The sequence below is a fragment of the Myotis brandtii genome, unplaced genomic scaffold (genome assembly GCF_000412655.1).
Source record: "Myotis brandtii unplaced genomic scaffold, ASM41265v1 scaffold154, whole genome shotgun sequence".
Lineage (NCBI taxonomy): Eukaryota > Metazoa > Chordata > Mammalia > Chiroptera > Vespertilionidae > Myotis > Myotis brandtii.
The window spans coordinates 2,874,909-2,897,027 of NW_005355584.1; the positions used below are offsets into that span (position 1 = coordinate 2,874,909).

The 22,119-nt window shown below is 38.3% G+C and overlaps 1 protein-coding gene across 6 annotated transcripts in view; it reads right to left on the bottom strand.

Moving 5' to 3' along the window:
- The window catches only part of TMX3 (thioredoxin-related transmembrane protein 3), a 59,519-nt gene that overhangs the window by 17,750 nt on the left and 19,650 nt on the right, over positions 1-22,119 (bottom strand). For 3 of the 6 annotated variants that reach the window (XM_014535890.1, XM_014535889.1, XM_014535888.1), the window contains exons 9-15: positions 20,471-20,537; positions 19,407-19,505; positions 18,408-18,465; positions 18,166-18,219; positions 17,328-17,384; positions 13,353-13,482; positions 11,758-11,826 (exon numbers count right to left, since the gene is read on the bottom strand). In XM_014535890.1, the coding sequence (XP_014391376.1) occupies positions 11,758-11,826; positions 13,353-13,482; positions 17,328-17,384; positions 18,166-18,219; positions 18,408-18,465; positions 19,407-19,505; positions 20,471-20,537 (534 nt within the window). Of the gene's footprint in view, positions 1-6,833; positions 10,281-11,757; positions 11,827-13,352; positions 13,483-17,327; positions 17,385-18,165; positions 18,220-18,407; positions 18,466-19,406; positions 19,506-20,470; positions 20,538-22,119 lie in introns of those variants that run through there. The other 3 variants (XM_014535885.1, XM_014535887.1, XM_014535886.1) reach the window with 2 other exon arrangements.

Here is a 22,119-nt window from a genome sequence, read left to right on the forward strand (position 1 = left end):
TGTCAGAGGTGACACGCGAACTCATTTTTTTGGTTGATTTTTCTTTGTTAAATGACATTTAAATATATAAAATAAATATCAAAAATATAAATCTTTGTTTTACTATGGTTGCAAATATCAAAAAATTTCTATATGTGACACGGCACCAAAGTTAGGGTTTTTCAAAATGCTGACACGCCGAGCTCAAAAGGTTCACCATCACTGGCCTAGGACAACTCAAAAGTTCCTTCTACGCCGAGAGCAAACTGGAAGCTGTGGGAAAGCTATGTGTTTTGGTGACCACCATGTTCTAGCTTTGAGATGTTATGCAACTAGGTTAAACTCTGATTTTAACGGTTCTCATGTATAATAACACCTGGTTCAGGAGAGTAGGGAATGGTTTTTAGCAACTTTTAATTTTATTAAAAAGCAAGTTCCTCTAAAACATTAGTCTTAGGAGGAGTGAACAGGAAAGATCTAATCTGAGTAGGTGACTAACTAATATAATTAAGCACATACCCAAGGTCAGACCCGGTGCACGGATTCATGCACCTGTGGGGTCGGAGTGTCTGCCTCCTGGTGGTCAGTGTGCATCATAGCGACTAGTCAAACATTCGAACTGTCAGACACTTAGCATATTAGGTTTTTATTATATAGGATATATGTATATATAATTAACATGACAGTAGTCAGATGTTTAAATACTTTCCTGAAAAAAATTATAATCAGTATCTGCTTATATATTTGTAATTTACCAAATTGAATGAAATGGATAAAACTTTCTATCTATACTCATGGCTTTTGAACATGATTTGTTCATTTATTATTAACTAGAGGCCTGGTAGATGAATTCATGCACCAGTGGGGTCCCTTGGCCTGGCCTGCGGAATTGGGCCGAAACCGGCTCTCTGACATCCCCCGAGGGGTCCCAGATTGCAAGAGGGTGCAGGCTAGGGACCCTGAGGGACCCCACTGGTGCACGATTGGGGCCAGGGAGGGATGTGGAAAGTTGGCCAGCCAGGGAGGGGCCGTGGGAGGGCTCCAGGGCGTGTCCGACCCGTCTCGCTCAGTCCCGATCAGCTGGACCCCAGCAGCAAGTTAACCTACCAGTCAGAGCTTCTGACCCCTGGTGGTCAGTGCACGTCATAGTGAGTGGTTGAGCAGCCTAGCATATTACGCTTTGATTGGTTGAACAGACAACCAGACAACCGGACACTTAGAATATTAGGCTTTTATTATATAGGATGAGCCTTTTTAAAGTTCCCATGAAACAATTTTGTCCAAACCTTTCATGTGCATATTTGATATTAAGCTTTTCATTGCAAAAGTTTAACCTTGGATGTCATAGCCATTTTTTATCTAAGTTATTTGAAATATAATACATCTAAAAATCCATGTGTACTGCTGTCATAGCAATTTTATCCAAAGACACAATATATATTTACATTATATTTGATATTTTAAAAAAATATCTGGGTGTATATTCAAGATTATCACAATGAAACAAGAATTAACTATAATGCTTACTCTATTTTTCCTCACCATTTATTTAGAAACTTCCCAAACCTACATAAAAGTTGCAAGAATAGTACAATTAGTGATTCTAGGTGAAAGTTACATCAGATCCACATCCTTTACTTAGAATCACCAATTGTAAACATTTAGCCACATTTGCTTTGTCTACTTGACACTTCAAATATATACAATAAGAAGTCTTTATAATGTGTTTTTAAAAGCTAGAAGTGACTAAAGGCAGAGGATCGGGGCCAAAGTCATGTGCTATTCCTTTTCCCTTTCTTTTTAAATGTATTTATTTTTATTGCTTAAAGTATTACATATAATATTACATATGTTTCCCTTCCCCCATTGACCGCCCCCCGGCCATCCCCACCCCCCAGCACATGCCCTCACCCCCTTCGTGTCTGTGTGCGTTGGTTATGTCCTTCTCCCTTTCAAATGAGGTTCACTCCACTGAAGACTGGGAACTTTCACTCCTCTCATTTTCTTATTCTACCATCTGAAGTTACACAATACAGTTTCATAGGGGGAAAAACTGCTTTTGATCATGAAAGCCCAATTATCTAGAAATTAACTGTACCTGCTTATAAGATGTTGAGCAGAAATGCCCTCCTACAGAGCTGTGCTTTGGCTATCTCTGGGCTTTTTTATCATCCATTATACTTCTTGGTACACATTTTTTATTTGGGACATGTTAATAGTCACATCAAACCTTGTTTTACATTAGGCAGTGTAGAAGAAGCAAAACAGGACCAAAGCATATTTTAAATTTCATTTTCTACACAAGACTCTTGAGGACCAAGCAGAAGTTTAACCTTGGAGGTCCTTGCCTCCCTGGGGTTCCCCCATCATGAGTGTCCTCAACAGCATAGGCTGACTTCATCCCTGAGCCACTGCTCATCTCTAGAGGGAAGATGGTAGAATGAAAAGAGGTAAATCGTCCCAGCAGGACATCACGTACTTCTTTGCTTATAAAAATAAAAACCGCTTTCCTGCAGCTGGCCAGGGTCCCGGGGTCAGGATGGGGCTACTGAAGCATATCATGCTCTTGTATCATACTTGACCTCTGAGTGCTCCTTAGGAAATCATGAATAATAAGACTTCTCTCAAAGGCACTGAAACTTTTACTTCCAATAATCATTTAAACCATTGCTTCACAGATTGGACTCATCAAAATCAACTGGGGAAGGTTGTTTTCCCTGTTCTGGCTTCAAGCAGAAGTTCACCCAAGACCAACCAATTGGACTTTCTAGGGTTTATGTGTATTTTTTTTAAAAATTCTTTATTGTTTAAAGTATTACATATAGTTTTACATATGTCTCCTTTTCTCCCATTGACCTCTCCCTGGCCACCTCCACCCCCCCAGCACATGCCGTCACTCCCCTAGAGTCTGTCCATTGGTTATGGTTATATGCATGCATACTAGTTCAAATCCTTTGGTTGATCTCTTACCTCCCCACCCCCTTCCCTCTGAAGTTTGACCGTCTGTTTGATGCTTCTCTGTCTCTGGATCTATTTTTGGTCATCAGTTTATGTTGTTCTTTATATTCCACAAATGAGTGAGATCATGTGATAGTTACCTGTCTCTGACTGGCTTATTTCGCTTAGCATAATGCTCTTCATGTCCATCCATGATGTTGCGAATGGTAAAGTATTCTTTTTTTATTTTTTATAAATCATCTGAGGTGACCCATGTTCTTGTGATTCTGATAAGCACCACTGATTAAGAATCCATGACTTTAGATGTAGTGGTCACTAACACAAAGGCTAGCAAGTTTAGACTTACATTTGCAAAAGAGCTAACAACTGATCTGTCCATTACCTAGAATTTCCATAGTTCTTGACTTCGAACCTATTCTTATTTTCAATGGCTGCACAGATTTTAAGATTTTAGATTTTAAGCTAAATAACAAAAAAAACTTCCATATTAAAACAAAATATTTCCAAAGCTATGACTCTTTTATGTTACTTATCTTTCTGCTTGCTTAAGCATTAAGCAATTAACTTTTAGAACATGCACTTAAAATCTTCAATTAAAATAAAACCTATGCTTTTTTAAAAATTAGAAACCTTTAACTATTGACACACTAGTGATAAATACATAATTATATAAACATATTCAATTATTCATTCGTTTATTTCACAAAATATTATTGAATGCATACCTCATGCCAAAGATGTTTCAGGAACTGGGACTATAGCCTTGAAAAAATAAGTTTCTGGCCATTCAGCACACACATTTAGTGTGTATTTAAGCAATAAGCAGTCAGTAAGCAATTACTATATGTTATAAAAACATGATTGAAAAAATAAAGCACCAGAGTGAAGGGGTTAGAGAGCTGGAGGCCAGGTCTAATTTAGATAGGAGGGTTAATAAAGGTGTGAATGACAAGGTGACCTAGACTAAGGAGGGAATGAGTCCTGAGGACCCAGAACAAGATTCTAGCCAGAGGGAATAGCAATTCCCCTGGGTCTGGTGAGCTTCCCACTGACATCTCCCCTTTCTAAACTAGTGTTACCCCAGATCTACTTCCTGATGGTTCATTTCATGATTCCAAGACACCTTCCAAAAGATAACCATTAGGAAACTTTGGAGACAAAGAGTTTATTACTTACAGGCCTTGGAGTACCAGGCATGCCAGGGGCACACAGCAAGTCATGGGTAGAGAACACTCGAGGTTCTGGCCTGGGTTCTGCATTTATTGGGGTCCAGCGTAGGGTCCTAGGGTTTTGAGGACTCACTCTTTATTGGTGAATTTAGAACATAAGAGCAAGAATTTAAAGCATAGAAAGAAGAAAACAAGCTGCCCACATGGTTGGTTATTGAAATCAACCAAGTTCTCTAAAACAAGTGGCCAGAATGATGAAGACAGAGAGAATGGATTCATTGAAAAAAATTAAGTGAAAAATGTCCTGTTTCTCCTATACAATTTTCAGTTTCACTTAACTGCCTCATACACCCAACTTCATAAATGTTGGACAAAATGTTTTTGGATTTTTTGTTGGAAAGAGAAGGCACTGCATTAACATGGGCACTAATGATGGCATTAGCCCTTACATTTATAGCCTCACACCATCTGGGTCTCAGAAGGAAATAATATCAACCGGCTGGCTGGCTTATGCTTAAATGTTTTTAGTGTGGGACCTCCGGGCCTCCCAAGGACGACCCGTTCTATCTGGAGATTCCTTTTGTGGACTTTTCCCTTACTTTGACCTGTGTTGCCTGTCACCCACCCACAATACAGTCACAGTTTCGGATATGCTGAGTAAATCCAACCCTCAACCACTGAGCTACATCAGCCGGGCAGTAATTGCCACTTTTCACCAGTTGTTCAAAAGACCTTTTCAGTTTATAGAAGATTAGAGAAATATTGAGGGCTCAGAGAAATGTTGAGGGCTTATCACTATTGTCAGAAAGACATGCAGAAAAATAAAAATGATTTTTCTATCTTAATTCAATATCCACTAGTATTCTAAATCTGTGTCTAAATCACATTTATATCTACCTAAACCCTACTGGATACTTATATCCCCTTAAGTGTATTCATTTCCATTAAAAGCACAAAATTCAAAAGATTTTCAGATGAAATTAAAAAATTTTTATCCAGTTTTTATATAGTTGGTGTATGAAGGAGTTAAGTGAAACTGAAAATTGTGTAGAACAGGATATTTTTCACTTTTAGTTTTTGTAATTAAGTGTAATTTCAATAGTAAATAATTTTTTTTCATTTCTACCCAAAATGTTATAACTTATAGAGGCCAAGCAAATTAAAACATATTAGGATTTTACATTCTTAATGCCCTTGTTTTTATATAAATTCAAATGAAGTGAGAAGAGAAATACATGAAGTTGGGTAAGTAAATGTTATAGTTAATTGTGGGGCTGTTGCTACGTGCCAGCCATGCTTAAAATATGCCTTACGTGTTAATTCACTTAATTTTCATAATCCAATGAAATAGATGCCACCATTTGCCTAGGAGCAGGGATTTTGTTACCCACTTAACACAGGTGAGTGATAAAACAGGGCCTGGAAGCCAGGCAGTGTGACACCAGGGCTGCCCAACCCTGCAACACGACTCAGCCGCTTGGGAGTGAGAGGGGACTGTCATACTCGCATTGAATTTATACACAGCTGAACATGCTCTGTCACTCTTATTAGAAGTAGCCTGTTCTAACCAGCTACTCTGTACATGTCCTCAAGATGTGTGGGAAAGATTTTTAAGCTATTATACCTGTGCCAGAGCAATTTTCAGTAAGAGATAAGCCCATGGTATAACAGTGATTCCCAAAGTGGGCGCTACCGCCCCCCGGTGGGCGCTGCAGCGATCCAGGGGGGCGGTGATGGCCACAGGTGCATTTGGGGGCGATGAGTAACTGCTATTAAAATTTTAAAAAAATTAATTTCCAGGGGCTGAGTAATATTTTTTCTGGAAAGGGGGCGGTAGGCCAAATAAGTTTGGGAACCACTGGTATAAAACATGAAACATGAATTTTAAAATTAACATTTGTGTAAAATTTTGTTTTTCCATAATAGACTCTCCTCATCTGGTGTTTTTATTTTATTTTTCCCATCAACATTTATTCCCTCTATGTGATGCTATTTTTTAAGAAGAAAATCTTGAGGCTCTGGAGCAGTGGTTCTCAACCTTCCTAATGCCGCAACCCTTTAATACAGTTCCTCATGTTGTGGTGACCCCCAACCATAAAATTATTTTCGTTGCTACTTCATAACTGTAATTTTGCTACTGTTATGAATCGTAATGTAAATATCTGATATGCAGGATATATTTTCATTGTTACAAATTGAACATAATTAAAGCATAGTGATTAATCACAAAAACAATATGTAATTATATATGTGTTTTCCGATGGTCTTAGGCGACCCTTGTGAAAGGGTAGTTAGACCCCCAAATGGGTCGCGACCCACAGGTTGAGAACCGCTGCTCTGGAGTCTCATTTTATAATAACATAAAAAGGGAGGGGTGGCCGCACTGTGTCCAACATCACAATTGAGCAGTTGATCATGGACTCAAATCCAATTATTCTAACTTTAAACACTGTAATTAATATTTAAAAATAATCTGTTTTCAAAATTTCATAAAATCTATCAAACCTATGACTCTCAGGTTCTTCATGTATAATATAAAGGGATTATATTAGAATATTACTTTTCTCAAGTCTGCTCAAACTCTAAAATCGTCTCTATAATTACAAATTACTTACAACTCAATTAAAAGGAAAAAACACTTTGTGGAAGATCAGTCTTAGCTGTCTTCTTTGCCTGCACAGAGAATTATTCATGTCACAAGAAAAAATAAATAGTAAAAATAAGCGATTACATGTTTTCAGTTAATTTATTTTAGAAAAACAAAGGTTTACAATTGGCATCCTAAGGCAGGATATTAGGATTCAACTAGTAATACAGACTCTCAAAAAACCTTTATAGATTAGTCCAAAGTAGAAAACTGTTGGCCCACTCTTGGACTCGGACACATTCAGGAAAAATAGATATTTATAAAAATAAAATGGCAAACCTAACCCCACTTATTGACTGTCTTAACATCCCACATTGGTGTAACTGGGCAATTTCTGCATAAGAACAGCCCAGGGATTTTTCCCTGTCATACTTTCGTATCAGATTGAATTGATGAAAATATTGAAATTATTTTTGCAAAATAAAAACAAAAGAAAACCTACAAAAAAAAACACACAATAAAATAAAACCCCTGAAACAAATCACAAGAAACAACAAAAATCCACTAAACAAAAACAATACAGCTAATTGTTTACTCATACAGACTCCTTCTTCAACCTCTAGGCATTTGGCTCCTAATGTTACTACTAAATCAGATACCAGGAAGCATGTGTGAAGAAGGAAATGAAAATTCTAGATCTAATCCATGTCAAAGAAGTTTCAGAAGCAGCAATATTAGAGAAATATTAAAGTACACAGTAAAACAAACTAAAAGAATTGCAAGCACATGGGATGCATGGCTTGATTAAAAACACGCACTCTCTCTGAATTATCTTTGACAACTGTCTGGACACCAGATTCAGCAATAGCAAACAATCTAGAACTTTGCATTTTGGAAGTTAGAAATGAACTTTACTACTGTAACAAGGCCCACAGACTGAAGGCAATTCCCACTCTTCCTTTCTATGTAATCATAGGAAGATTCATCACAGAATTAGGATCTGTTCTACAAGATTCCTTAAGAAATCTACCTTTATTCTGAAGTGTTATTCTTTTTTTTTTTTCTTTTCTGGAAATGGAAAAAAAAAAAAAGCATTTCTAATAAGCTCTAACATCACATTGAAGGGAAAAGCATACCAGTGAGCAACATTTAAATTTGTTTTGCAAAGAGTTGACAATATCCTTAGAGACATGTAAAAAGCAAAATACTAGTACAAAAAAAGAAGTCAAATTATTCACTTACAAACCATCTACATATTTTGTTTTCCCAATAGACACTTTGAAACACAAACAGAATACGGGACAACAATATAGAGTTGTGAAAAAGGTAACAGAGACTGAAGACAAAAATCGCTGGACTTTTGTTTGTTGATACATACTGAGCTTTACTCTTTCTTTAAATTTTTTTTCCTCTTGAGGTCTTTCATTTGATACTTTTGTCTTTCATTTGAAAAGACAAAAAACGTGCAAATGATGGACATCTGATAGTGATAAACACGAAGCAAAAAGCAATAACATGTTCTATCATTTTCTGCTTCACGGGCAATATCTAACTTCCTTACCAGGCTGAGATTCAAGTGAGGCATCTGTATTTATGTTGGCTTTTCACTGTTGCAAAACAAGCCTGACCCCTAGGAACATTAATATTTATCTTCCAAAAGAATCCCTCATTACTCTTTGGAGAGGAATCTACTGGTCAAATTAATAGCATTTATCTCTAAATTCCATTTAAGAACACTTCATTCTAATATTTCCTGAAATTCCTTGGGACTGCGTATGTGATTCCTTACTATAAAATACTAACAGGGTGCCAAACATTAAGAATTAGTAATTATTACATATTAATAAAGTACATGGGTATAATAAAACAATTACTAGTAACTCCTCAGTACTTAAGACACAGCTTCAGTTTAGTTGTGATCAGTGGGGCATTAGAAATCACCAAAGACTGCCCTTGGGGATCAAAACCCTGAACAACTCCAGTGTCAGGACCACAAATTACAGTTTTACAGTGGATGAACATTTTAAAACATTTGATAAAAATCTTTATATTGGATAACCCAATTACTCAAGGGAAAAAAGCCATCTAATAAAAATTCTAAACTTAGCTACAATCAAGACCTCAAAGATAAACTAATCTACAATAAACATATCAAACTATTACTTAAAAAAACACCAATTTTTATGCATTCCGTCAGATAGAGATTTCCTACATCTTATTATAGAGAGAAGACGACAGGCTGAGAGGGCTGACAGAATTGAGAGGACGGAGAAGATAACTGGTGGACCTCTTAAATCACTGAGCATGATTTTGTTGACAGGCTGATTATGTCACTCATTACCCGTTATGAACATAGACATGCCCATAGTATTACATAACAGATGTATGCCAATAAATATGATATGTATATATGTGTGTGCGCACATGTATACACACACACACATACACAGATAAGTTACCAAAAAGTTACAATGCTATAAACATAAAATATGACATATATTACTTTTTAAAAAGCAGCAGGTGCTTTTAATCTAAGGAAATTTTTAGAAATCTCAATATAGGAAACAGAGAAATAAAGCAGGCTGTCTGGCTAATGCAGGGCAGGAGCTACAGACACCTTCCTTTCCCACAGTGACTGCTGAGATGCCTGCTAACAGCTTCGCAGGCATGGTTAATAATCACTGCTCCAAGAAAATCTGTTTCTGTTACAAAGATCAAACATAGACTATTTTTTTGCCACTATTTAGGCCAATGTGAAATTTTTATAACACAACTAAGTATAAAGTTAAAAAGTAACATTTTCTCTCCTTTAAAAATAACAAAATAAAATTGCTATGCCATATAAAATCAAATTTTTAAAATTTCATAATCTTAGTATGATCCATGGAAAAAGTTATTGGTTCCCCTTAAAGTCCCTACATTTTAAAGACTTAATTATGTCCATATAAACTGTATTCAAAATATAAGAGAATGATGGTAGGAGGTGGAATCCTATTTTTCTCTATCAAACACTATCTCCTACCTGACTGACCCACTTAAATATTCAGCCCAGGAATCTTAATTCTGTCACCGAATATTCAGACAGAGAAACTTGCACAAAGAACTGATCTGTTTTAACATGTACAAGGTAAACTTCCATGGAATATTTTTTTAGATACATATTTCCTCTCTTTGTTCCCAACATCTCCCCATTTTTAAGGACTACTGTAATCCATGCAGTTGATATTAGCAAAATACAAATAACTTGTTCTCTTCTGTAAAGACCATGATTAAATGTCTAAATTCAATAAATAGACTCTTTAATAATTTGACATCATAGCAGAGTCTCAATCTGTCTTCTTCTCTAATACATCCTTGGGCTCTTGCCTGGCAGGAACTAGAGACTGTCCGCTCCTTGGCTCCTGCAGTTCTCTGCTCTCCTCCGTTGCTTCCTGGCTTTCAGTTTCGCTTTTGGACACTTCATACCGCTCTTCTATGTAGCCTCCGTCTGTGTCGGCTGTGTAGATGCCATAGCACATGATGCTGATGACACCCAGAGGCAGGCCGAAGAGGAAGCAGCCCATGATCGGAGAGCTCTTGAATATGGACTGTGGAGAGAGAATTACAGCTCAGTCCCCTCAAGTGCATTCATACATAAACAGCATGAATGAATAAAAAACCCTACAGGCTTTGTTCTCTTGCTGCTGTCCAACCTGCTCAATGTCAATGTTTCTGCAGTAACTACCATGTTAAAGATATTGTAAAAGATAGAAATTTTATCTCATGTGTGTGTGAGTGTAATCAGCTCCGGGTAGTAGAAAACGCACCAAATGCTCTATGCCGTTTCTTATGCCATTTCTTTTTCTCATATGAACCACAAAGGTCTGTGTGATGGCTCCTGTGTGCTTGGCAGCTGGTGTTCCTGGCTCCAGAACTCGGCTCACTGGGAAGGCTATTTACCATAAAGAAGGTGTAACACATTGCTTTCACATGACATTTTTAATACTCGTACTTATCTAGTTAGTAGTAAGGCCACATTCACTTAATAATTTCTGTAAATTTATCTGCTGTCTCCTCAGCTCCCAAAAAAGTAAAAGCAATTTCCCTGGTTAGGTTTTCAACTACAGTACATTCTGAGTGACTAACTCTTTAGAACCACGTAGACAAATTCAGAGGAGTGCAAGGGCACTGTGGATTGAGGAAACAGAAGAAAGCTTCATAAAATTAAGGTGTTTTGAGGCAGAAATGTAAGCAAGAGTGAGAATGCGGCTGGGCATGGTAAGGTGTAAGCACCAGCATGACACAGCAGGGAGGCTGACGCAGCAGTCAAAGAGCAGGAAGACAGCACCGGAGATGCAAAGAGGACTTGGATGTGCATCACTGAGAGGGGAAGGAAAGTGATCAAGACGGACTATTCTCGTGCTATCAGTTGTGCAGTGGTGTAAGAAAAGGCTGGAGACAGCAAGAGGAAATGAGAAAACCAAGCGGACGTCAGAGCAGCGGCTGGACATAAGGTGCTGAGGGCCAATCCACATTGGTGTCAATAGGAAGGTAAAGAAGGTCACTACTGGTAAACTGAAGAATGCATGGAGTAAAACTATTAGAACTTATCTCTCACCAAGAGAAGGTCAGCTGTATTGGCCAGAATGAATGAGGTAGGGGGTAGATCCAGACAGGCAACTAGAGCCAAATGTAAGGCTCCACCAGATTCAGGAAGGCCTCTACTCTCAAGCCGGTTGAGCCAAAGCTGGGTAGTAAGAAGATTTCTGAGAGCTCTAAGCAAGAAGGGTTCGGATCCAAGAACTTACAGGGACGGGGAGGAAAGACTGGAAAACACTGCTGTCACGCTCACTGGTTCTGAATGGCAGTTACTCACCAAACACAAAGAGATGGAGACCACAGAAACAATTTCCACCCATGAACATAAATTCTTAATGTAAACACAGACTTGTTCTTCCCTAACAAATGAAAATATTTTTACCTAATCCTTTCAAATCCCAGATTTTACCTTAGTTAGACATAAAAAACTTATACACCTGTATACTGTCTATTATCAACAAAATTAAGCAAACTGTCACAACTTACCACAACAGTAGATTTAGCATCAAATACCATTCTTTTCAATCTCTGCAAAATGCTATCACCTCCTTGGGCCTTAAATTTAACAGAAGACAATTACACCGTTAAGTACTATTACTTCAATTTTCTGTTACGTAATCTTACAAATGCTGGTCCAGGGTTGAGGGCAAGGGTTGAGGATGGATAGCATGAAGCACCTGAAGGGCCAGGTGTAAGCATGCCCTGTTTCCCTGGCCTATCTTCCCCTGCTTCCTGTGTAGACACTGACTCTGTGAATCCATCCTCCCTAGTCACATCCCCCCCCCAAGTCCAGGCCTGCCCCATTTCTGAATTTAGCTGACACTATTCAACTCTAGATGCTGCTGGGGTCTTTGCTACTGTATACAGAGTTTCCCTGAGGATGAAGCTCAAAAAATAGAGTGCCACCTGGCCAGTGTGGCTCAGTGGTTGAGCATAGACCCATGAACCAGCAGGTGAAGGTTCGATTCCCAGTCAGGGCACATGCCAGGGTTATGGGCTCAATCCCTAATAGGGAGTGTGCAGGAGGCAGCCAATCAATGATTCTCTCTCATCATTGATGTTTCTATCTCTCTCTCCCTCTCCTTCCCTCTCTCTGATATCAATAAAAACATATTTTAAAAAATAAAAATAAAGAAAAGAGTGCCAAAAGGCTTTTACAGAAAAATTCCTGATGGAAATCAATCACATTCATGGCATCCAGTCACCCCTGAAGTCTGCCCCATCCTTTGACTTTCTCTGCCAGGTGAGCCAGTGAGACCTCTTTGTTAATAGTCTGAGTTGGGTTTCACTAACCCATAAATAGAAGGGCTCTCTTACACACACAGGTGAATTATATTCCAACAGGTGTTACCTTCAGAAATATAAAATCCCTACTGTTATTTCTAAAGCAGAAATACTTGCTACTCTGTGAGCCAACTTTCATATAAAGTTTGTGTAAAGTTGAAACAAGATAACTAAACTTCATGGAAGCATAGAAGACTCATTTCTTTCTAATTTAATCTGCTGATGTGGTTTCATGACCCTCTACCATGGGCTGCAACAGTCCAAAAAACACTCCAGTAAGATTTATAGAAAACGAAAAAGTTAAGACTTCTCGTTCATATTTCTGAGAAATATTTTATAGGATGTGGAAATCTCCACTGTGGCTCTAATTCTCAATATATTTCCTTATCTCTTAAGAAACTGGTCTTATAAACAGGTTTTCTAGGAAAACCAATCCAAATAACTTAACCAATCGTCCTCTGGACTCCAGGAAGGTTCTAAGAACCAGGACAGTTCACTATTGGCACAGCTCCGTGCACTGCACATGAAAGCATCCCCACACCCTGACTCTAAAGCCAGAAGCACCTCCCAATCACCAAAAAAACCAAAAATGCCCCCAAATCACCCTTATAGGACATTTCCACCCTTCAGCAGTGTCGTGACACGAAGAATCTGACACAATGTGAAAGAAGCAGGGTACAGAGGGGAGGCCTCCCCTCTCCCCAGTTGCCACTGACTGTCCCTTTCAGAATCAGAGAAGAACTGTTTTCTCCTCCATCTCCTGTCATCATCCTTTGAAACAGAAGTGAACAACTTACTTCTACTGTGCCATCCAAAATGCTATTAATGAACTGGACCATGTCTTCAGTATTCTTGATCTCTCTATCTAGTAAAAAGTATTGTTGGTTTGAAGTATTCAGTACAACTACAGTTGGGACAGTCAATTCACTGGAACCAGAAAAAACAAAGAAATCAATATCCACATAAACACACAGATAACAAACATTCTGATATTTGCTTATATTATACATAAGTAACTATAATACAAAAAGAGGGAGCTGTATTAATAGCTTTGCCTTCTTTTGACTACACGAAATTTCAAATTTTGCATCAATTCTGAAAAATAGCTAAATTAAGATTACATGAAGAACATGCTACATATAATATAAAACAGCTGAGTTTTCATAATTAAACTTAAGGAGAAAAATTATGTACAAAATATCAATTTCTGGGTAATATTACTCCTTGCTACAGATATAGTTAAATACCATCTCTGTTAATCACATACAACCCAAGTGTATTTTATGTTTGTTTGGCTATCCATCCATATTGTAAGTTTTGATATGCATAATGTATGTGTCCAGTGTATTTTTTCTGCCTTATATTTTGAAAACCCTAGTGAATAAATAGTTTCACCATGATTGTGGTTCTGTCAAACTCTCGATTACTTTTAATTTTGCTTTAAATGTTTCTCTACTATATATATACCAGAGGCCCTGCGCACGAAATTTGTGCACTGGGGTGGGGGGTTGGGTGTCCCCTCAGCCCGGCCTGCAACGACACAAGCGTTCCACGCCCAGCCTGGCCAGAGGCCCTCTGCAGCTGGGTGGAACGCTTGCCACGTCGCCACGGCCAGGCTGCTCAACGCTGTCTGCTCTCAGCGGCCTCACCCCCCCAGGACTGGGGGACTCTGGCAGGGCTGAGAGGACTGGGCGCCACCATCTTGTGGCTATGGGCTCTGCCATCTTTGTGATGAAGTGACAGTCAATTTGCATATTAAAGCTTTCATTAGATAGGATATATCGAATAAAAGCTTTAATAACGGTGGCAAGGCAAGCATTCCACCCGGCTGCGGAGGACCTCTGGGCAGCGGGCATGGGATGGTGGCCCCCATGTGGTCACAAGATGGCCACCACAAGATGGCCAGCAGGGGAGAGCAGTTGTGAGCAATCAGGCCAGCGGGGGAGGGCAGTTAGGGGCAACCAGGCCAGCAGGGGAGGGCAGTTGGAGGCGACCTGGCCTGCAGGGGAGGGAGGGCAGTTAGGGGTGACCGGGCCTGCAGGGAAGGGCAGTTGTGGGGGGACCAGGATGGCAGGGGAGGGCAGTTGGAGGCAATTGGGCCAGCAGGGGAGCAGTTAGGCACCGATCAGGTTGGCAAAGGAGTAGTTAGGGGATGATCAGGCTAGCAGGCAGAAGCAGTTAGGGGCAATCAGGCAGGCAGGCAGGCGAGCGGTTGGGAGCCAGCAGTCCCGGATTGTGAGAGGGATCCCAGATTGGAGAGGGTGCAGGCTGGGCTGAGGGACACATATCCCTGTGCACAAATTTCGTGCACTGGGCCTCTAATCCAATATAATAAAAGGCTAATATGCAAATTGACTGAATGGCAGAACAACTGGTTGCTATGATGTGCACAGATAGGTATATATATGTGTGTGTGTATATATATATATATATATATATGGGCTTGTAATTTTGTATGTCACCTACACATTAGCTTACAGTTATCTGTATGTCTATATAAAAGTGTTATGCAAAAGGAGAAAATGAATTTACACCATTAATTATTGCAAATAGTAACTAAGTCCAGGAGATTACTTTGTTGCTCATAATTCTCTATCCCTCCCTAAGCCACACCCTTTGTCCATTGAGGTAAGGGGAAACATGCTCATCTGACCCCTGACACTGAGGCAGGGCCATGACTGGGTCAACAGGTAGGTAACACACTTGACAAAGCAGAGGCTGGACATGTGTCTGCATTGCTGGGTTTGCTTTCTTGTGTTTTGTGACTGCCATGAGAAGGATATTCCCAAGGAAATATCCTTCCAAGGTCAAGGGCATTAAAGACATGTGGAGCAGACCTGAAGCCACATCTATCTGTGCCCAGCCAGTCAGCCAAGTCCAGACCAGGGAGAGAGAATATGTGATTCCTACTGTAAGCTATTGGGTTTCAAGGTGGTTTATTTCCCAGCATTGTTATTAGGCAATGGTTAACTGACTGTGTAATTAAATTCCATATGAGTAATACTGCAAGATAACATCTCATTTTATTTCCTTTAAACTATATACTCACAAAACTCAATACAAAATAATTTAATAGACCAAAGATTTGATAGTATCATATTTATTTTTAGAAAAAAAATATAATCAATGTTGCTATGTAATTATCCTATATAATAAAAGCATAGTAGGCAAATTGTCCCCTCAACCGGGATTTTGTCCTGGAGTTCAACCAGGGGGCGGGGCCAGCTGGGGGAAGGAAGGGAGGCCCAGGCTGGTGATGGTGGCTGCAGCAGGCAACCAGGGGAAGGGAGGGAAGTCCTGGCCGGCAGCTGCTAGGGACCCTACCAGTGCATGAATTTCATGCACTGGGCCTCTTGTTGTATATAATATGTATTTGCCGTATGTTAAAAGTTCCACTGATTTATGTGTCAATGTTAATGTTACAGTAGTGAAGAGCTTTGGAGCAAGAGGGATGTGAATTTGAGAACTGGATCTCTAACTTATTTGATGCATCCTTTGGCATATTATTTAACACCTTTGAGTTTCTTCTAAGAAATTTGAATTTCCTCACCTATATAAAATGGAGATAATTACAGTACTTATACCTTACTGACTGACCACTCAGTTCAGCCTTGGTCACAGGTAAGTGCTCAATATGGACTTTCAATTATATTATATACCACCACTATATAACTTCTCTCCTTAAAAAACAAAAAACAAAACAAAAAAAAACACACCACCCAAAGAAGCATAGTATGAATAAGAGAGAAACCAACCACCCCAAACTATAAGGGGTTGGTGGTAGAGATTATTGTTGTTCTTTCACCACAACTATAGCTCAAAAATTCTACTATCTCACAACTTGTATTAGAAATAATTCTCATGAAGGTAGTATGTCTCTCCATCTCTACATATTCTGAATATTATCCTGGGCAAGCAGTTATTTATTGGACCCAAACTGCTTTGGCCTCTTGCAAACGCTACTGAACTGAATGTGTTGGCTTGCCTCGAAGGCCATTATTAGAAATGGTTGTATCAAAATGCCTTATAGATATAGATATAGATATAGATATAGTAAATATCCTACTCAAAATGCATTTCTATGATAGAGCATCACCCTTTAGGAGATAGTATAGCAAAGCAATTTCTTAAAGACTTCTACAAGGTCATCTGAAGACATCTTAGGTTTCTACAAGCATCTGAAGACAGGGACACTAATTTTCTCATTTTTTTGCATCAGTAGTGCCAAACACAGTATATGATATACCGTAACTACTCACTAAATGTCCACTGAATTGAGTAGGTTATTTGAAACATATTAATTCAAAATAAGTATGGCAAATGTTCCTAATAACAACTTTATGAAGTAACATTTCAGATCTTTACATCATAATATAATTGATAAAGTTATTTTAAAATTGCACATTTTCCCTATAAAACTATTTTAGTCTGTTAAAATAAATTCTTTTGGATAGTAATTAATTCGTGAATGTTAAAAATTAATTCTTAAGTTAAATTGTTCACTGAAATTGAACTTAAGGTAAGGTGTGTATTAAATGAAACTATAAATTTTATGTTTTTGAATGATGCTTCTTTTCAAAACTATAAATTATTAACACTGAATTGAAATACATTTTTTAGTATAGAAAAATATAAAAGTTTTAAATGTAGACTTAAAAATGTAAAGTATTTATTGAGAGATTGTGTGCATTAGATTAGATCTTCTGTCTGTCTCTAAAAAACAGAAATTTAAAAACAGAAATTTAAAAGTAGGGAAATCATTTAGTACTTACTCCATCAGCAAGGTATTTATATAGTCATTCCCATCCATATGTCCAAACTGAAAATCCCTAACCAACAACAATAACCAAAAATGAGAGAGAGAAAGAGAGAGAGAGAGGAAGCAATATTTAGTACAAAAAAAGAACTTGGTAAGCATGTAAATAAATGCTTAATGTGTAAGTTACATATAATAAATGTAGAAGAGTGTGAATTCTACAGACTTCTGAGATATGAATACACATAAGTAAAATCAAACACATTCTAAGACATTTCTATTTTGTATATATTTAAATTCAAGGCAATATAAGTCTTTCAAACTATACAACATGTTTAAGAAAAGTTACACACCCAACAAGAGGACTACTCAAAAGATGGCTCATTTATAAGTATATGTCACTGATACCTCATTAGATAATGCAATAAAAGGGAATAGCAACTAACTAATATAACAAGTTTATATTGACTATCTCATGCCGGCAACAAATAGAATGATTTAGCACACTGCAAAAATATCACTTATTTTAATATTCCGTTATTCTTTGAGGTCCTGTTATAAGCATCATTTGTCTATCTGACTCGAGAATGCTCATTTAACTTTATATCAAATGTATGAGCCTACGTACATCTTCTTACTGCAAAACTTATCCCAAATCCTATCAAGAAGCAGGTATGTTGCAAATTTGTTGAGGGGACATATCAACAAACTTCAAGTCCAGACAATTCATACAGAAATGCAATCACTCAGCTCCTTGATTCATCTGGGAAGTATGAAATACTAGTCTTTTTGGTTAATTGTACGAAACACAGTTAAACAAAAATAGAGGAATTGTCCTGAGTGCAAGCACCTACCTGTGGAACTGATCTCTGTAATCTCTAGCAACTTCCTGAATAATTGACTTCAATCTGTAGAACAACAAACACATGAATATTTCATTTTTCACTTGAAATATATAATTACTCCATTATAACATCTCATCTGCCACTTGATCTAAAACTGCAGGAAAAGATACTCTATATTAAGTTTATCTGAAGCCATGTAAAGTCTGAGTTAGGTGACACTGGAAGCTTAAAACGATTTCAAGGCACTTTACCTGGTATGTTCAATTGATGTATTTTTCTCATCAATAATTGCAATAGCCACAAGCTTTCCTGAAATTAAGAAAAACATATCTAAATTCAATAACCCTCATTATGCAGACTTTTCAATTATTATTGCAGCTGTGAATGGGGAATTAGTAAACATTGCTTCTAGAATTAAATTCCAGTTATCTCACAAATGTTACACTCAGTAGAGTCAATCAGTGAGTTAGTCGACTCCAAGTGTTAAGTTCCCTCCCAGCTCCCATCCTCATAATTAAACAACAGTAAATATTTAATAGTTCACATACACAAATTGTATTTTTCATACAACCCACAAAATGATTAAAATAAGAAGTCTTTCAATAAGAAAAACCATAAGAAATAAGTCGATAAACAAAACTTACTATTATTACTGTAGCTCTAAAAGAACGGGGTATAAGGAGAGTAATTTTTACATTGCTATTCCCTTCGGTACCACGAGTCACTACTTTCCAGTAATAATACACAGAATAAAATTGAAGCAAAGTTATTTAACCCTGCACAGAATATAAACCCCATTCACCTCTGATATTCTCTAGGAAGGCAGAATGACCCTCAGTGTCTATCATGTTCTCTGCCTTGGAGAACAATGGTGAAGCACTATCACTTATTAGCTGTATGATTTACCTCAGTAACTTCACTTTACTTTAGAAACTAGTATAAATTTCAAAGTTACTGGGAGAGTTGAATGAGATTACATGCACCAAAATATTGGGGCAGTTTCTGGCTCAAAGCAGGTATATACATGTGCTATTAAATCAACCATTTCTCAATCCCCCATAGGGGGCAGGAGGCAGCTGATCATTGTTTCTCTTTCATTGATGTTTCTATCTCTCCCTCTCCCTTCCTCTCTCTTTAAAAATAAATAAATAAACAAAAACATATTTTAAAATAGAGCTTAAAATTAATTTTCTCAGATCAATCAAGGAGAAATTCTGTGCAGTAATAGAGAGCTATATGTATATTTCTACCTGTATCTCCAAGTTCATACAAGAGGAAGCCATCCATAGTCAGATAATTCTGAAACCTCTCCCTGTTGATCCAAGATGACAAGTCACCATCTTCATACTCTTAAAAACAAAAGAAATTTGATAATTATAGTGTAGATATGTTTTTATGATGTTTACAATATTCTACTCCAGCAATATGTATAAAATGCCAGGATCATAATCTTCAATTCATAAATTCCATTTATAGAGGTGTATTCTAAACACACAGATGCAGTAAAGGTCTGATGCACAGAGCAATGCTTCACTGTAAGTTTGCTGCATACCTCAGAGCAGCATATGGAAATTACTGTTAACTTTGTTAAGTGCTATAACAGCATGTGGTTACCTAAACAAAAAAAAGGCCACATTTTTAAGAGATGCGGAATAAAGCACACAATAATTAAACACCACCAGGACCTGCCTTCAAACACTTCAACTTTTGTTGAAGAGAAAACTTGTTGAAGCAAATGTGGGTAAGAGCTTGGTCCCTGTTTCATCTGGGTAATGGGTATGTATGTAGGGATTTATTAGTTAGCATTCTGCTTACTATTGTGTATGTTTAACATAATAAAAATATTTTAAAACCAGGCTGAGTATTTGCTTCAAGGAAGCAATGCTGAGTAGTGGCTGCTTCCGTCGAGCAGGAAGAGGTGGTGGTAGGCAAGAACATACAGACGTCACCACTATTGAGGATGTTATATTTCTTCACTTTTTTGTGTGTCTAAAATATATCTTTTTAAAAAATTAATTTTGAAAATTTAAAGAAATGTATAGAAACTGCATAGGGTCACTTCTGAAAAAGGCAAATGACCTCACCAAAAAATAAAAATAAAAGAAACATTCAAAACCACAACCCAGAAGGAAAGAACAGTAAGTTGAAGGGTAAGAAAAATGTGTCAGTCAGTCATTCAACTAACTGGGTAGATTATGGGAGCTGTTAAGAAGCAGTTACATTTACAAAATCTTTCATCAACACCCAAATACTGTAAGAGAGACAGCATTTCAATGTTAAAATGTTTTATGTAAGCTAAAGCTTTGGAACTTACCATCGTAAACAAAGTAAGTTTCATCTTTGAAAACAAGCACGGCGGGCATCTCCTTCAGAGTCACATACTGCAAAGATCAGATGTGTACACAATCTTAGTTAAAATTTTTCAATTTGTAGCTATGATTTCAAGATTATTAAAGGATGCCAGGAAAGGAGAAAAAACACCTAATAATGACAAATTGTTACAATTATTTAAAAAGAGCACAGTGAATCCCAAGTTCATTCAAGGACTGGGTTTGATCTCTTTATATACCCATCACCTGGTATAGTGCCCTGGTTGCTCTAGTGGAAACAATGCAATACTCTTAGAGTGGACAACAGACCTAAAGATGTAGGAAGGAAAGGATGAGGGGCACTGTGAAGTGGCCAAAGAGCAGGGCCTAAGGCATTAGTCAGCACAGGCAGGTTCCAGTCCCTCCCCCACTGCTTTACCTGGGAATCTTACACACTGAACATTCCTACTTTAAACAGTTTTTCTCTTGGCTTCCTCACTCAACTTGTTTTCCCATTCACTGGCTATTTCTTGTCATTTTCCTTTGCTGTCATTAGGTCCTGGGATCTCTTACTTCCTTAAAACTTTGCATCCAATGTTTAAGGAGTTTATTTACACAGACTTAACTCTAGATCCCATACCCAACTGTGTATTTGATGCTTGTACTTGGATATCTAATATGCTGAATCAAATTAAAATAAACAATTCAAAACTCTTGTTCATGCCCTCCCCTCCCCCACCCCATTCCCCAACCTTTTTCTTCAGCAATAGCCCCAAAGCTCATGAAAACACCATCATCTACCCAGCTGTTCAAACCAAAAACCTAAAGTCATTCTTAATTCTTCCTTTGCCCTCCAGATCAGCAAGCACAAAGAATTCTATTTCTCAAGCACAACAATTCTTTCACTTCTCCCTGATTCTCTTACTAACCAACCTCCAAGCCCAAACTTCCTATATTACTTCAAGAGTTCAACTGATCTTGGGACCTACTATCATCACTATCCAATTCATTCTGCGCTTGGCATAGAGTAATGTTCCTAAAATGAACATAAGACCAAGTCCTTCACCAACTTCAACTGATCACATGATTGGCCATGACCTGCAAGGCCTCCACAGGCCTCTGCCTACCTGCTATTTCCTTTCTCATTGCATTAAGACCACACTGGCTTATTACTCTGTTCCTCAAATATGCCAGGCGGGTTCTCATTGTGGGCACCTGTAGTATCTGTTCCCTGCTTCTTGTTTCCTCTGGCCACAGATCTCTACATGGCTCCTTCCTATTATCTAAGTCCCAGTTCAACTATTTCTTCTCAGATTGACATTTCTTGATCAAGGAATCTAGAGCAGCCATCCCACCTCTAACTGTCCCCATAGATGCACTGCTCCCTTATTTTTACTAGAGGCCTGGTGCACGAAAGTCGTGCACAGGTGGGGGGTGGGGTGGGGAGGGGGAACGGTGTCCCTCAGCCTGGCCTGCATCCTCTCCAATCTGGGACCCCTCAGGGGATGTCCAACTGCCGGTTTAGGCCCGATCCCAGTCAGACATCCCTCTCACAATCCAGGACCGCTGGCTCCTAACCGCTCACCTGCCTGGCTGCCTGATCACCTCTAACCACCTCTGCCTGCCTGCCTGATCACCCCAACCATCTCTGCCT